Source organism: Zosterops lateralis (genome assembly GCF_965231275.1).
Source record: "Zosterops lateralis genome assembly, chromosome: 8".
Classification (NCBI taxonomy): Eukaryota; Metazoa; Chordata; class Aves; order Passeriformes; family Zosteropidae; genus Zosterops; species Zosterops lateralis.
In genome coordinates, this window is record NC_139768.1 from 28713687 (window position 1) to 28731699 (window position 18013).

The 18013-nt window shown below is 41.4% G+C and overlaps 1 protein-coding gene across 1 annotated transcript in view; it reads right to left on the bottom strand.

Annotated features, from left to right (window-relative positions):
• The window catches only part of ANK3 (ankyrin 3), a gene marked incomplete at its 5' end in the record, with an annotated part of 195921 nt that overhangs the window by 112810 nt on the left and 65098 nt on the right, over positions 1-18013 (bottom strand). The window contains 2 exon segments of the mRNA XM_083866821.1: positions 6602-6700; positions 16550-16648. Coding sequence (XP_083722947.1) covers positions 6602-6700; positions 16550-16648 — 198 coding nt within the window.

Here is an 18013-nt window from a genome sequence, read left to right on the forward strand (position 1 = left end):
ATGAAGAAAATATTTTGGTTCAGACTTAATTCCCTTAACTCAGGGAGTCATTTGTTCCCATAAGATGAATGCAGCTTGGCTCACAATCTTCTTACTGACACCTCTCAAGTCAATTCTATTGTAATTTCTGCTTCCTCCTGCTTTTTCAGCCCACAAGGTGCTGGAAAGTGCATCTTGTTAAAATGGTACTACACAAATTCAAGATGTATTTGTCAAAACATTTAAGTAAAGACAAAGAGAAAAGATACCAAAACCCACAAATCATGCATTTTTCAGCTGAGTTACAAATGTTTTGCCATAGCTTCACAAGTGTTTAAAATTGGCAATGCACATTTCTTATACCAGTAGTTTCCACAGGTGAGGGCATATAATGTACTGAGCAGACACAAACATTTGATATAAAAGTATCACCTATAATAAAAGAAAACTTGCATGGGAAGGAAAACCAAACCCAGCAAGGTTAGGTTACTACAGACCTGTAGGCAAGAGTTGAAAATCATCACATACATTAGATTGTCCACTCTTTTTACCTCCTGTAATTATCACATTCTGCAGGCACATCAAAGACAGGTACTCAAGGAGATCAGGCACCAAAGTTAGAGACCATTTTTCAGATTTAATACCTCCCCAAGTCATTTCACCAACATCCCATGGTTAGTATATACCGTGCCCACAGAGAACAAGACACATTGGATCATCTTCCTGTATCAGTCTAGACCCTTCCAGTGCCCCCAGAGCCCCACCTCTCTGTGGGTATTTCTGGCTGACAAGGTTTCTGTGGCCCAGGAGGAGCAGGCAGTCATGCTTGGCCAGCTGGACCTCATTCTGGGCCACACAGCAGTCACTACCACCAGACCCATCACGTGTGACACGGCATGACAATGCATGTGTGTGCTTTGGGGACAGCTGATTTATAGCTATTGTTCATATGATGTCAGGTCTCCCATTGCAAAGAGCAAATACACTCCAAGACAGATAATTTAGCTGCACAGATTATCATTGTTTTGTTTTTTTTTTTCAAAAGACACCATTCACTGATTTAGTTAATTGCTACATGACACTCAGAGCAGGTAAAGAAATGTGCAGATCTGAAATCCAGATGACAAAGACTTCTTTTTTAAAAAGAGATTCTGAGATTAAAACAGACTGTTCTGAGCTCAGCAAGATTTCACTGACTTTGTCAGGAGATTTTCTAGTTGCTTATTTACTGTTCACATAGACTATACTATGTGAAGCATAAAACATGTATTAGGAAGCAAACTTGCCTTAATATGATAGTCTGCAATGGCTCAGAAAAACCATTACAAACGATTATGACAATAATCTGCAGATTAAGGACTCTGTAAGTATGCACTGACATGATAAATCATATCATCTGTATTATCTATCCCTCCAGAGAGCCTGAGAGCAGCTTCAGCAAAGCCAAGAGGACAATAGGAGGAGTTATGATTAGGTACAAGCTTCTATTAGCACTGCACACCCATCTCTGGGGCTGCTGCCTGCTTTAGCTTTTATTTCAAACACACACACACAAATGAGTGTGTTTGAAATAAAGCATTGTTTCTGGTCCCTGTTGACACTCAGATACCTGTGTAGCCTCCCGATCTTGTTACACAGGAGTCAAAACTGTCCTGACGCTGAGCCTTCCTGCTGCACTGTTTCCTCAGCACCACACGTGGCTTTAAGGGATCCCTGAGCAGTGTGGGGTCAGCACAGAGCAGCCTCCTCGTGCTCCTCAGCAACCTCCTCCCTGTCACTGCTCACCCAGGATTCCCCTTGCACCGTGACATCCTCTGGGCTGTCTCCCAAAGCCACAGCAGCCTCAGTACCACAGCTCTCACATCAGTGAGCATCAGCTTCTAACCCAGTCAAAGAGCCATGAAACCAAGCACAATACCCAGGAAAAACTTAAATGTGATGTAAATATTCAGCAAGAGCTTGTCAGAGTATGAGCCAGCTCCCAGAGCCTGTCCACAGCCTTGGCAGGAGCACCAGGCACTCCTGTCCCCTGAGCCAGAGGTGACAGCACACATTCCCAGGGGAGCAATTACTGCTGCCTCCAGGGTTTATCCTGCCCTCAGTGACTCTCCATGCACACACAGCCTGGCAGGGCTCTATCCCACAGCCCCTCCATGCTCCAGCTCCCCTGAATTCTTCCCTCCATTGGCACTATTGCAAACTGCCCCTCTGGGCAACAGGGCAACAAACAAGGTTTGCTCTCCCTGCACATGCAAAGCACATTCAGAGTGCCAAGGCAGTGCTATTGTAGTTACTTCACATCTTAATACATGTGGGTTTTTCTGGAGCAGCTTATGCATGATCTGATGCATCTTCAAAGAGCATATCCCACATGTTTTCATGCAGATATGAGTGCTGGGCCTGTTATTTAGCTGTAAAAGCAGTAGAATGAAGATTATAAACACTTACGGTTAATCCAGGCTAAAACTTGCTTGCTGCCTGCTTCAGACACAAATTCACTTTGGCATACACAGTATTAGACAGCCAAAGCAAATCAAGCTAATTTAATCAACCTCTCTAATTAAATTTTACTTTTTAAAGTCTTTTCTGGAAGACAGAAAAAACATAATTAGGGCAACATTCAGTAAACATGTTACATCAGGCATTAACAGGCCTTTGCCCAGAATCTTAGCTAAAAACCAGAATCATTAAAGCTGCCCTGGCAGCACATAGTTCTTGAGGGGTCCCCTTAAGAATTCAGTACCCAACCTCAAATACCAGCTGCTAGATATCTCACACAAAAAACAAAGACAACAGAGGGAAGATGAACAGCTGGTTAAAATAAACAATGCAACATAGCGTGAAGTAAAATGGAAAAAAAAAAAAAGGCATGTCTGAGTCTCAAAATATTTTAACATAATTTTCGGGATGTGCCTCACAACTCCCAGCTACAGTGAGGAGGTGTGTAAGAGTGAAATGGTGCTCATCAAATCCCAGTCCTAATGAATCCAGAGAAAGTGGGAGCTCCTGGATTGCTTTTACAATGATTTAAACAGGATAAGGACTTAGCCCTTCATGTTAACCTTTTGTGCAGTACTTCAGCACTACAGTTTCCTGGACCATCTGTCAGCAGCAAACACATGCTCATGTAAATGACTAAGGAAAAGAAATCATTACCTCAACTTACTTATTACTCAGGAAAGGCTTTATGTTAATATATCTATAAAATGGTTATTTTTGTAAACAATAAAAATAATGATTATGTGGAGAGTATTCCAATATCCCATACAGAGAATGGATTGCAGGAACAGACCGCAAAATGCCACCTAAATAGCTAAATCTGTCCCATCTAAGAGTCAGAGTAGGAAATCCTGGCTCTGTTAGTGTTTGATCAACAACACAAAACTATATGTTCTACATTCTGCAAAGGTGAAATACAGACACAAAACAGGAGAAACAAAGGCCTAAGAATTTTTTCGCCCTGAGCAATAGAAACCGTAAATTTCAAGATTTTTTTTTTTTGTCCTTTCATAAGGGTACAGAACCTTTTTGCCATTTACCTTTCAGGAGATATTTTATCTTCCATAATCAGTCTTTGAATTAAATAATATCATAATGTCCAAGACAAAAAGTTATTCTAACAGAAAAAGAAAAAAAAATCTGCTGATCTCTTACATACAAAAATTCTGTTCATCTCTTTAAAAAAAAACAGGAAAAAAAGAAGTAGCTCTCATATTTATAAATATGGTACTAGGACACTCACTTATTTTCACATGCAAATCCCACCTGTTATCAAGCTGTGTGTACATTCAGCACCTGCCCCTCACAGAGCACACAAGGCTGGGCTCTGCCTGAGCATCCAGCTGATAAGCAGGACTTGACACACGTATTAGAAAAGACAGCCCCAGCTGCTTTTTGCCTTTCAGTGCATTCAGCAGTGGTGATGCTGTTCTAAAGGATATGACCAGAGCCTTTGTCATCCTGTATTTTTGTAGGGCCATTCTATATCTGGGGTATTGAAAACAAAAATAGTGCTAAAAAAAAAAAGAAAAAAAATAATAAAAAAAGAAAAAAAAAAAAAAAAAAGAAAAAAAAGAAAAAAAAAAGAAATAGCTTCAAAGTTGACATATCTTAATTGTTCAGCCTTGTAAAACAACATTGGGTCAGGCTGGAACAACAGGAGAGCTTTAGCAAGAACATGTGTTGTGCCAGCTCAGAGCAATTAATCTTTGCTGCTGAATATGAGAACCAGGCAGGCACTCCTCAAACAATGCCCTTTTTTCACCCAGCACCACATTCCTGTCAGCCTTCTCTTGCTTTTGGTACTGATTTCTGAACTGGTGTGATAAAGGCTGCGTGGTGGCCAGAGTGTTTTGAGCCCCACGAAGATGTATGAAGCTCTGAGGGCTGGCCTGCAACTCCTCAGAAATGGCTTAAGAATATTTGTGAGATGACTCTTCAGGTGTGTTCTGTAAAGCAAAGGTTTTAATAAAAGAGAAAATAACAAATGATACAAAAAACCCAAAACAACCAGAAGCCATGCACGGGGCAGAGAAATCTCTAGCACCTGGTAAGACACCCCAAAAAGCACTGAGAAACTCTGAGCTTGTTGTTAAGTATACAACAATCAAGGAGGGATAATCTGGCTTGCTGCCCAACAGGAACAGCCACAGCTTTTGAGACACAGTCTAAAAATCCAATAGGTGCCCCTGTGCTGGCACTGAGCCAACCACAGCAAGGAGGGCACAGAACTTTCTAACCCATCTTCCTTAACTGTTCAGAAGTAAGCTGAAACTCTTTTCCTTATATGCTTGGGTGTGGAAATTACAATTTTCATCAGTGCCCACCACTATGTGAGGATCCGGGAGCCTCCTTGGCAGCGACACCCCGAGCACAGCCCGCAAAGCCACCAGGATGGGGCAGGGCACACAGCTCCTCTCCCTCCCTGCCTGCCAAGAAACCATGCCTCTGGTATGTGCAATCTTGAGTGACACACCTACAGCACGAGCAGGAAAAATTATGCAAACCCCTTCTGACTTCTGGAGAGGATGGGTGTCTGGGGAAACAGGCAGTGTCTGGGGGAAGCCAGAAAAAACAAACCGCTGCTCCGTGAACCACAGTCATCACTGCCTTTTGCCTCACTGGGAAGCTGTGCCAGACTCAGGAGCTGTTAATGCTTCTGCCCTCTTCCTAGATCCTGTTTCCGTCCCAGCCTGTATTTTTAGTTACATAAATTATCCCAGTGTCTGACCTCAGAGCTTGTGATATAGGAAATGAAGCAGAGCACGAATTTTCCTGACTAAAAGAACTAACTCGACTCCAACTATTTTTAAAGTACTGGTCCCTAATGATTTAGACTGCAGTGGGCCATACAAATACTTGCAGAAGGAAACAACTAATCCCCCACCAAGACGCTTTCTCCCTGCTCTGAACAAATGCACATCTGTTACACCATCACTCCACCACAAGGCAGAATCACAGCCCCTCAGCCTGGTACCCCTATGTAGCAGAAAGGAGACTGGAATTTCAGTTCAGAAACTATCCCCACTTTCCACATTACCCATGAAAAGCCATCTCTTCCATGTTGCCCAACTAGAAAAAAAACTGAAACATTTTAGAAATAGAAACATTTAGAAATAAATCATCAGCTACTAAAGGTAAAATAGAAGCAATAAGGAAAAAACACGTGGAGAGAACGAAGAGATGACAAAATAGATTGACCCAGTTTCTGAATCTGACAGAGAAAAAACCACACAAATGTGCCTAACAAGCACTGCAGGAAACCTCAGAGAATACAGAAACCAAACAAAAACCTGTGAATACAGGAAGAACTGTAGAAAAACTATTCTTAGATTATTCATTTCTTTTGTTTAGATTGATTCTGAAAGGTAGAGCTTATACAGACTAATTCAAATGGAAAAGGTAGAGGGATAAATTAATATTTCAAGAAAATTTGTAATTGTCAAAAAGTTACTGGGACAGCACTTGAGAGTTTTCTTGTGCACACAGGAGTATGTTGCAAAGACTGCCCTGACAGCCCACAGCACCACTAGTTCCAGGTTTACTTCCAAACATTTTAACTTTTTCCTTTTTTAATTTTTTTTTCCCTGCTGCTGTGTAAGTGAATAAAGTATCCCTGGTTTGGCTGGGTTTTAACTACAGCAATTAGACATAACCATATGCATTGATTTTCTAAGTCACTCAGGGTACTGAGTTGTGTGTCAGCCTGATGGAAACCATCCCTCTGCCCAACACATGGGCTTTCAAACCCCAGCCAGCAGCCAAGCTCCCCTTACACAGAGCCTGAGCTGCAGGAGGCTCATCATTCTGAAACATCTGACCAAACTTTTCATCTTTCAGCATGCTCCTGTACATTCCCCTCTACTTCCAAGCAGATAAAAGGAACTCCCAACTAAACACTGGAAAGGGAACATGGAAAATGGCTGGCTCTGAGCTTTGCCATCCTTGCTGTTTTACACACTGCTGTAAGAGATGTAAAATGTTAGCATCCTACTGCAATCATTTCATAAAAAATAAATGCAGTGCAGCTGTATTAGCCTGCCAGGAAGATGAATGATTTAAACACACAGGTCAGAGGCAATAATTCCACACAGTCACTCACAGCACTCACACTTGAGCTTACCCTTGTTTTGGCATCAATTTTAGCTCCTCGATCAAGTAGGAGTTTGACCATATTTGCATTTCCCCTTTTTGATGCAACATGCAATGGTGTAATATCATTCTGTGGAAGAAAAAAACATGAAAATAAATATGCATATGTGTGTCTTTTGTGAATTCCATTTTTGGTTTGCTCACAGAATGAATTATGCCAAATTTGCTAAAGCATAACACAGTTTGTTTCCCTGGGAGCATGAAAGCAAAGGGAAGCTGCATTCAACTACACGTGTGAATTACTGGCCTGATATCCCAACACACATGGTGAAGACAAAAATCAAATTGTTTTTAGAGTTATGACATGATTGTGCCTCAGCTCACAACTTTTGCTTAAGGGTTGAACTTATGTAATTTTACTGAATCCTAGGAATTTAATCCAGCTGTGGTTGTTTATGAGTCTGTAGTGATAAGGATTCATACCTCAACTTCACCGGTCTTGTAGGAGCCACAGAAAAACTAATAGAACCATTATATCTGTAGATCTCATTCAAAAATTATGAGAGGCCAATGTTACTTATTTCTGAACATCATCAGCAAACTCTGAGAGCCTGGCAAGCACCTTCATTTGAATTCCAGCATTAATTTTGCTCAATTTTCTCCCCTAATGGGTGTAACACCGTGCTTGAAGTGGGGCTGCAGAGAGGTGTGTGTGCCTCCCTGAGCAGTGCCTGGCAGGCTGGCACAGGCAGGGATGCTGCACATCGAGGACAGTTACATAACCAACACACAGGCACTTCTTTAACAAGATGCAGCCAGGACGTCTCTTCATGCTCTGATGAATCCTTTATCTCGTGGCGTATGAAGGCCACATCCTGTATGTATTTGATCATATGGAGCCAAGTAAAAATAAAGGGATCCAAACAGAGCACGCAGCTTGTGTGTGCAGACAAACAGAACTGCAGAGGATGTGTTCCTGTGAGTTGAGGGGCAGCACAAACATCTGGATGTGTTAAACCAGCAGCCCTGGGACCGAGAGAAAGCAGCACATGCAGAGTGTGTGTGCTGTGGCTGACTGAACCAGAGAGGCACCCTGAGCAGCTGGGGAGGGGTACCACTGCCTGACCTGGCTAACAGAGCATCCAGCAGGTGAGTGGAGGGATAGAGAACCAGTACTGAGAAAAGATCCCCTCTCAGATGTGACAAGCTGACTCACAGCCTAATCATAACAAAATACCTCATGCAGTTGCTACATTTTCATTTACACAAAATTTCACTATGAAGCAAACTCACAGCTATTAGAAAGTACTAATTAATATTATCACAGAGCTAAAATACATGTTAGCAAGGTTAAATGACAGAGATTCTTTCTACAATATTCATGATCATTAGAGTATCAAAGTGATGACTGTGCTAGAGTAGCTTCTCATTACTTTAAAAAGCAAAGTAAAGCAAGAAGATGCTTAGCACATTAAACAGAAAGTGCAGCATGTCTAGTTGATTCAGGGAGGTAAAACTATGTGATCACACACATTTTTTGTGAGTTGGTTTTGAAAAAAAGAGTCAATTCTATTTGACTGGGAGTTGACACTGGATATAATATGAGGTCACTGCATTTTTGTAGCAGTCGTAAAGAGGACAGAAAAAAAGGGAGAAAAACAATTATGTGGAGATACTTTCTGCTTTTTCTCTATTCCCAGGAGGAAAGATGTTACTGAGGTCAGAGGGGGAGAGAGATGAAATCTACTTTCCTGAGAAAAAAAAAGGTAAAGGAAATAACTTTTGTGTCTTCAAGTAAAGAGTACTGCAGGTAATTTAGATTAAAGAAACACCTTTTTTCTACTTGCTGATGTTAAGGGGTAAAGAGGTTAACTCAGCCTGATAGACCCTAGTGCTCTGCTAATACATCAAAATAATTTAGTACTAATAATTTACTGCCTCATACACAGACAAGAAGAAAAGCATTTTCCGAGCATCAAGAAAGAAAAGGAGGAGGAAGGGACAGCATTACCAAAGGCAGAACAAATACATATTAGATGTCTGGTTCTCACTCATCTCAACACTAAGCTGAATCTAGTGCAGCACAGGGGAGGGCATAACCACATGAGAATGTGCATTTTGGATCTAATTTTTAGCCAGTCCAAGCTCCTGCTGCCATAAATGTTGATTCTAGAATAGATGGATGAGTGCTGGCAAATACACAGCTCAAAACTAAAAGAGATGACTTCCGCTTGGCAGTTAAGGGTTGGGTCACACTGTTTGCTTGTAACAGGGGAAAAAATTAAAAATATCCACTTTCATGTTCAAAACCAAGTCCTGTTCAAATGACATTCATATTTCTGGATTGCTACCAGAACTATTAGGTCAGCATATTTCTCTCCCAGCTTCTGACAGGGGCGAGCATCCCGGCTGGAAATGTGGGAAAATTCTCCAGCACCAAACACGGACTGAGCTTTGAGAGCTTTGTGATCACCTGTGTTTACAAAAACATATAAATTTCATGTCTTTAACATCTTGAAACCTGATGAATTTTTGGTTGAAAATACGCAGCAAGTTCACATCACAAAGAGATGGATGCAGAAAGGATGTGATCACTCCAGAAAAATTTTGTGAGGAAAACCAATTCCACACAGCTTCCCTGAAATAATTAATGGAGCAGGAGAAATCAAGCAAATTACCAGTGAAATATCTGTCCTTATGGATGACCAAAGAGCTTCTCTTTCCTAGGAAAGAGCACTCATTCTCTTGGAAGGGGTCTGCAGTTTTTGTTGTACTTACTGACCTGATCAGACAGTTCATAAAAAAAATAAGAAACAAAGGATTTGAAACATTTTTAACCTTTTTCATTCTTAACATCTAAGGAAAACACTGTGAGGAAAAGAAGGGGAAAAGAGGCATGGGCAAGTCTCTATTCAGAATTTAATTTTGCTGTTTAGCTATTTAAGCTTTTACTGGTAGCAAAGAATGTGAAGTAGTAATTCAGCTGGCTGAGAGTTCTGACTCCAAACAGATGAAGAGGTGCATTATGTGAATGCTTGAATAATTGCTTGAAATGATGTTCAGGCTAAGAAACTTGTCTTTGGTCAATACTGTGTTGTACCAAGTCTTAAAGAATCACAGCCAGAAGTTTCATATGTATGGTCCTTCCTCATCTCACAATTAAGAACATGAACTGAGAAATGAAAAAACCTCAGATAACACCGTCATTGATTTTTCTGACGACAAAACATAAAGCAAGGACTTCAAAATGGAGTTATTTGTACTTGTCATGAGAAACAAGAGACAAAAAAAGCTTCATAATATGCGCAACTTTGGTGTTGTTTATTAACACTAAAACTGTGGTATCAGCAAACAAAATAGCCACCAAATGTAAGGTTCTGAATTCTTCAGTGTATCAACAGCATCTGCTGTCTTTTCAGTCTATTTTTATCTGTTTGATCTTCTATAAATTTCTCCCTTTGTTCTTAAGATAGAATAGTAAATCAAGAAATTTTTGAAGATGTTTTCTCGCAGTAATAAAGATGAAATGTCTTCCAAAAGTTGCCATTAAAAGATGTGGTTCAGATCTAGAATTCCTGCTGAAGTGCTGCTTGCCCTTGCTGTTGAAATACCCAATGCTGGTTAGTGTCTCAGGTAGACCCCTTGACACTGAGGTCAACTTTGTGAGTTAATAAATTCTACAGGGAATATGAAGCATAACTTGTGAGAACAGCAAGCTAAAACAATGCCAAAAATGCTCATAGTATTATCAACTAGAACACAGCCTTTCCTCCCCTTCTTGGCAGATCTCCTGGGGCACAGGACTTGAAGTACTCTGAGACCACACAGAGCTCAAAGTGCCATCGATCAGGTGCAAGCAACCTTTTTTACACTTCACAGCACTGTGGATGGTGGTTTTCCCTTTGTCCCCATCCAGTGCCTGCTGCAGCCCACCACCCCCTCACACAGGGCTCGTGCCTTCCTCCAGAGCCACAAAACATCCATAAATATGGTGGGTGAGGAGCGACCTGCTTTTACAATCAGTGGCCTTAGCATGTGCCTCATCAGAGGGAACACTAATCCTTTCCAGCTGCAGCTCTCTATCTATAGCTTCACAAGAAAACTCAAAAAACTTTTGAGTTATCTTGTGCTGAGAAACGAGCCACCTCACATTTCCCAGCTGAAATGAGATCAGCTGCCCTCTGACACAGGGCATTATCCATCACAGCTCACCACAGCAAGTCAGAATTGCTCCTTTCCACTACAAATTAGCAACACAAATGGATAGGAAGTCAAGGAAGAAAACAGGGTTAAAAACTGTCAGTGTGCAAAGTAGATCTTATATGGTTACATTTTAATGCCTTTAGAAAACCAGGAACTCCCCCTGGGTCTCTGGTGTGCTCTGCTGTCCTACGAGACTGCATCTTTCTCCTATCAAAGCTGGAGTCTTACAAGCATAAGGATGCTAATAATAACTAAGAAAAGCAAATGTTTGCAGTTACAGCTTCATATTGGGCTCTGAAATGCACCTTTAATGGAAGGCATAAAACAAAGGGAAAACCTTTCCCAATCATGTGCTGCACTGATTGAAATGCTGACTGAGCAGCTGATCACACCAGGACTGTGAAGATTCATTGCCAGTCACATGGACTTGGTACTTCATCTTGCTGCCAATGAGAGAACTCACCTCCACCTCTGAGCTCTTCTCCCAGCCTCTCAGTGGAGTGCAATTTTAATCAGAAAAATTACACTTATCTGATTTCAAATTTCACCTCCTTGATTTAAAACAAACCAGAACAGTTTCTTACCAAAATGTTCAGATTAACTTGAAATTTAGTGAGATAGTTCATCTCTATCCTCAACTGAGAGCAAACTTTAGGAAGAGCTTAATAGTGACACAGAATGTGTGAGTAAGACAAAAGCTAAAAACAGCCAGACTGCTATAACAGAAATTTCTTATACAGTCTGGAAAATCCCTCCAGCACTAGGAGTTTTTAAGGAAAGAGCATAATGGTGGTTTTTGCATAGTGGAATTGTCAGCAGCATCACTTGCATTGCTTTTACCACTATTATCAGATTCTGGAAGTATGGGAAGATTGTGGTGTGCATTTGAAGGTTCTCACATGCAACTATGCACCAACACCAACATGTTGTATGTTAAAACACTCAGTATTCTCCCCTGTGTTTTTCTGCAATTCAGAACTGGAGCTATAAGACAGCAGAATTCCTGCAGAGAAAAGTCTTATATTCTAGTAGCTGTTCCTGAGGTCACTGAGGCTTGTATAGATGCTTCAGAAACTAAAGATAAAAATGCACAATCAGATGCTTTCCAGGAAACCCTCAACAGTGCACCATTTTCCAGCTTTTTTCCTTCTTTCCTTAATGGTAGTTGGTCTTATATTGTGCTATTTTAGCTCTTGTGTGCTTTAATATACTTAACTTTCTTCAGGGTTGAGATGTATAAAATGAATCCTGGAAGAAAAGAAGGAAGACTATGGAAAGGGGCTCTTATGGCAAACAACCACTGGGGAAACAAAAATGTTTTTCTCTTATGCTACTGTCACTTAGATATTGCCTGCTCTTTCTGATGGGCTAATGGTGTTCTGCTTCTCAGCCTCAGGGTCATCATTAATGCATGCTGTCCTCACACCACCCTCAAAATCATCCAATCCTTTCCTAACCTTCCAGTAAGCAAACTTTTTGCAGGCAGAGCCCTCTCCCAGTGGAGCTGAACTATCCTCTAGGATAAGGAGTGCTGTGTATCAGGAAGGCTTTTCCCAGAGCTGGATGCAGTTTTATGGCACAGTGACAAGCTCCTGTTTGCTTAGGCAAAAGAGAGAGGGAGAGGTCATCTTCACAGAGAGGATTCCCTGGCTACCTCCATCTTCTGACTTGCTCAAGTACAGAGTGGATGTGGAGGTCACACAGGTTTCTTTCAGCTGTTGCTCTGGAGGCTGCAGAGAATTTCATCCTTCCTTCCTTTCTAACCACTGTTTTCCTCAGAGACAGGTGGAGCTTCAAAGGCACTTCCTTCCCTAAACAGATCTTTCCACTGGAAGACCATCTCAGACAGAAGAATGTTATCTGAAGACTGTGTAAACCCCCAAAAGATAACTTTTACCTAAATAAAATTCCCAGTTTATTCAAATAACCTTCAAAATCATTAAAACTCTAGGTAAGACATCTGACAGAGAGTATGATTTAAAGGCACAAGTGGCTGATAAACGGTAGTTTTAAAATGACAGGATTTTGTTTTTCCTGTTGAAAAAAATTGATAAACTAGATTCACTTAAAGGTATCTGGCTACCTTTCAGCTTGTAACTAGGAGTCATCACACCTCTCCAATGTCAAGTGGCACTGTCAGCTAAGAGAATGGTGCCTGGAGCTGTTGCAATCCTTCAAAGCCCAAGTGGTGGCTGCTTTAAAGTGTTAATTTGGCTAAGAAAGGAGGTCGACTTTACCCTCAGTTACCCTTTATTCTCCTCCTCCACTTCTTTAGTTTCTGTGTGATTGTCTCCCAGCTAAGCAAGAGGGAAATATGGTGATGCAATGAAGTATTTGAAGTATTTTGGAGAATCTGGACACATGATAATGTACTACAGAAAAAGGATGATGAGTAGTCATAAAATGCCTGTTACTCTACAATGCATACCCTGCCAGTAACTGTGACAGGTTTTCTGTTGAGTTTGAGCCCAAGAAGTCAAGCAATTTGGAATGATTGTTTTTCCTTCGTTACAAAATGGCAGACATCCAGCTGAATAAGGAGATTTTGTTACAGTTGGAAAGAGGTTAGGAGGGCTCCCAAAGCTGCCTCCTTGTTTACAGGTGGAATAAAGCTGATTTACTGGAGTTATTTCCATCCATCCCAATGGGGAGTTTGCTGTGCCACCTTCCCTGCACTTGCAGCAAGGCCAGAGAAGAAAGCCCTGACACAGAAGTGCTAATACAGCTCGAGGGAAGAGCTGACATGACATCACTCACTCGGCTGCAGGAGTGCAAACCTGTGAAAGCAGGTACATTTCCAACCCTCCAGCCTTTACAGTCAGCAGGTACCCAGGCTGGCAGGCACTGTGACACCTGTAAGAGCCCCTGGAGCTGTGCCTGTCTCCTTGCTGCAGTGAGAGAAGGGACCAAGGGAATATGTGACAGCTGAGAGGCAGGCAGGTGTGTGCCGGTGGGGCTGAGGCATCAGCTGCTGCTGAACATCACTGGGGACATCATCTACTCACAGCACAGCACCACTGCTCACCTCCTGCCCACACACTGAGAGCCATCAGCAAACTCATCTCTTTCCTTGCCTTCCCTGCTGGAACCGCTTCCTTCCCTCAGGCCTCTTGGAAACAAACTGAAAACAGCAGCTGAGGAGATCTCCTTTGCCACAGGTCTGCCCTCCTTTTTCTTACATCCTTTCACCACACTTGCCCTTGGCCTTAGAGCTCTGCCTTCATCCTACACATTTATTCACATTCCTTCACCTTTCCCCACCCTGATGACACTGATGGTGGCAGATGGCTACTTCTCCTGCCCTCACACATTCGTCTTCACATTACCCTTTTCACACAAGCTTCTTTTGTTACCATAATCCTCTTGTTCAAACTTCTCCCCAGAACTCATACTTTCCCGAAGAGTTTGAACACAAATTGAGAGATAGACAAGTACAATTACTTTGTATTAATTTAACAAGAACAAAGGAAAAATGCACCAAGTTTATTTGACACCCCATCTTAAAAGTTTGCTCTTTGCACTTCTGAGAGCTACAGTACATATGGTAATATTTTATTTGGGTTACAGCCCTTCCATATCATTGCTCATCTCACATTGTCAGCAACTCAAATAAGAGCCTTTCCTGCAGAGGGAAGACTCAAAACTGTGGACAGAGTTTACAGAAATTAAAGCAACAGGCAATGAGGTGTCAATGAGCAGCTTCACCTGTGGGTCGTTTTCAGTACCTGTTTTGCAAATTTAGGTAATCAAGGATCAAGCCAGGGCTCCCCTACTTGGTGCTGATAATTGCATGTGCTCTGTTAGCCTGCAAATCCACTGCTCTGCCAGAACCTAACCCATCCTTCTGTGCAGCTCTTTCTTGCCCCGCAGCCTGATAAGCACTAAAGAACAAAATTCAACTCCGTATTACTGTTATTTATGCTGCAATTCTTTCTGTCACAACAACTTTATCTAGAGTTGCAACTGCCACTGAGTGGAGATGAGCTCTCTCTCTCTCTCTGGATGCCCCACCCTGTATCACAAGCACAAACAAGAGCTCAGTGCTCCCTGAGTCACAGCCTCAGCCCACTGCTCCTTCAGGGTGATGTCACTGCATCCGCACTTCCCCTGCCATCCCAGAACTCCCAGAACATCCCTCTGATGATTACAACTAATGGAGGCACAATTTAAAATGTCCAGATTTTGAAGAGGAGGCAAGAATGGCCTTATTACTCTGGATGTGCTCTCCACAAATACCCTTAATCCAAAAGAGAGCTGCTGAAGCCTAAGACTTACTATTTTATTAAAACAAGCATAGGCAGATGGTATTTAGTGCACTGGTACTAAATGCTGCTAATTGCTGATGTAGTAGCATTGCTAATCCCTAATCTTGTTTCTGAGTGGGAAAGAGTTGACCCAAGACCCCATTTGTCTTCTTTGCTTCTGTGATTAGGGCTTATCAAATACGCAATGCCAAAGCTTAGGATGGTATGAAATGCCTTAATGCTCTAATTGGGTCACATAAAGGACTTGGAAATCAGAGGTCAATGTTATCAGTGAAAGCAAAGCAATGGGTTTGCAATGTTTGTCATGAAAACTTAAAACTTTACTGCATGTAAATATGTGCCTTAACTACAGAAGCATTCAAGTTTTTAGCTGTACAAACTATCTAAACTAGAATATTGCAAATTCACTTTTCCCTTTGGGCAAATGCTCTAAGCAGTATGGTAGTACTTTTCCTTTTGCAAAAGTAATGAACGTAACACATGATCAAAATTTCAGGAAAGGAGCTGCTGGATTATCCCTGTGACATAATTCCCCTTAAAAATGTAATCTTGAATTTACTTTTTTTTTTTTTTTTTTAAGTTTTTCTAATTTAATTCAAAGATAGTTCCAAAATCTCATTAGTTATATTTAATATTCATTATTAAGTAATTATTAATTAAATAACATTAATTACTAAGATTTATTAGGAAATATCTAAATTTCTAGACAACATTTATTCATGGCCAGTTTATGACTATTTACTTGTACATCAGCATCTGCCTTCACTTTGAATGCCTCTTGTTCCCTTGATTATATCTCCCTATTGTCCTGGATCACTCCCACATCTCTTCCCTGGCTTTGTTTTGGTGAGGTTTGGTGAGCCAAAAGCCCCAGTTATTTATTTGGTCTCATTCCTGTCACCACCATCTTTCCTCACTCTTCATATTGATCCCTATCCTTCGTGCTGTATCCCTATCCATAAATGTTTGGGGTTTTCCCCTGCTCTTCCAACTCCAACTTCCCTCTATTGTTTTCTGCTTATATTATGGACTCCACTTCTAGGTCTCATTTCATTTCCTACTCATCCATTCTCTCAGATTTTCTTTATGAATCACCTGGCTCTCCTGCATGCAGTGAAAGCACAGATGCCTCATTCACTATCACACCTGATGCTCACTGGAAGCAACTGCATGGTGAGGAGAAATCGGCAGGGACACATCACTCCTGCCATATGTTACAGCTACAGGTGGAAGCATTTGTGCCACTGGATCCCAGCCTACCTTCTGCAAGGCTGGAACCCTGAAAACAGCAGCTCCTTTTGACAAAAACAGAAGTTTTGGGAGGCAAGGTCTCAAGCTCAGGTTGGGTTCAGCAGCCCAGGGAAAGCCCCTTTCCAGCAGATGGTGGCAGAGCCAGCTCAGCCAGGTGGGGCCCCTTGGCTGGTGAGAGTGATGTGCCCCTCACCCCTCTGTGCAAAAGGTGTTGCCACATGGTGACAAAGCAAATTTAACATAAGTGACTCCACACTTACCCTTGCAGTGAAGTCCACGGCAGCACCCCGATTTAACAGCAACGTGGCTACATTTATATTCCCATAGTGAGCAGCTATGTGCAGGGGAGTGAACCCACTCTGCAAAAAAACAAAACAAAACACAACCAATAGATACTTTAAAAAAACCACATCGCACTAGTACTCCACAATTCGTGGCACATCACTGACAAAAGCTAGTAATAGGAGCCTGCTGCAAGTCACCACTCCAATTCTGTACTAGTTTTCACTCATTGATGTTTATTTATAGCATCTCAGAGAATCTAAATAAAATCACATTGCTATGCAGGAGGGAAAAAAAATTAACATAATTATTCTAGAAGAAAAGAAGTTGAATAAAACTTTCAGTTATTCCAGGAAAACAGCAGCAAAACATTTGAGCATTAAAGCAATGATCTGAATTTTATAAGAAATTAGCTTCTAACTAGAAAAATACAGTTATTGGTATTCTGTCAATCCTGCAAATGAAATCTCTTAGAGATTCTTTGCAGAAGTTCAAATACAAGTCATTTAATGACATTTTCTAACTGATTTGTATAAATTCAAAGCAGATGCAAATGAAAATAACATCAAAGACTGTTTTAAATTATTAATATGGTTTTGTTTTTTTTTCCAAGGGCTAGCACCATAAAGATCACTCTCCCACTGTGGGCAATCACACTGGGTTATGTTCAGACAGCACGAATTACCACCCTAATTAAAAGATGTCTTACTGATAAAATTACTTCAGCAACTGATTTTCACATTTAAGTAGTTTTACTTCCTTTAAAAATAATGCTAAAACATGCAGCAATTCCATCAGTCCTGCAAAGTATGAAACCTTATGGGAACTAGATGCATTTCTAAATTGTTAGCAAGCCATGCTAGCTGCCACTGCCTTGCTTTGGGAGTTTTGCATCTGTAAAACCGCCCTCAGATCATTCTATTTGCTGACACCATCAAGGTAAGTGTCATGCAGAAGCCTAGAATCAGACCTGGATGCACAACATGACAGGGTTGTCTGCAGCTCTTAAAACATCTGATAAACACATGCTCCATGAGAGTCCCTGGAAGCTCCATCTCACGTAATACGGCCCTTTTATTATGGCAGGCAGTTCCCAAGAATGCTTCACTCTTACTTTTAAACCCTAGTTTCAGCTGCAGAAAGCCCTGGTCTCTAAACTACAGTCTTCTCTAGCACATGCTACTTCATTTCATCTAAAGCAGGTGTCTATCCTATAATATGCAATGCAGACAGGAGGGAGAAATGATGCAGCAGCACTAAGTCATGGAGGAGTGATGATGCATATATATATTTATATATACCTCTGTTGTTCTATTCACCATCATCTAGGTTAACACATTTGGAAAGCAAAGAGGGGGAAAAAATGAACGGTTAGTCCACCACCGGTGACATGGATGCGGAAAGCTTCATGATGGCTGTGTGGCACGGCAGCTGGGATGGCA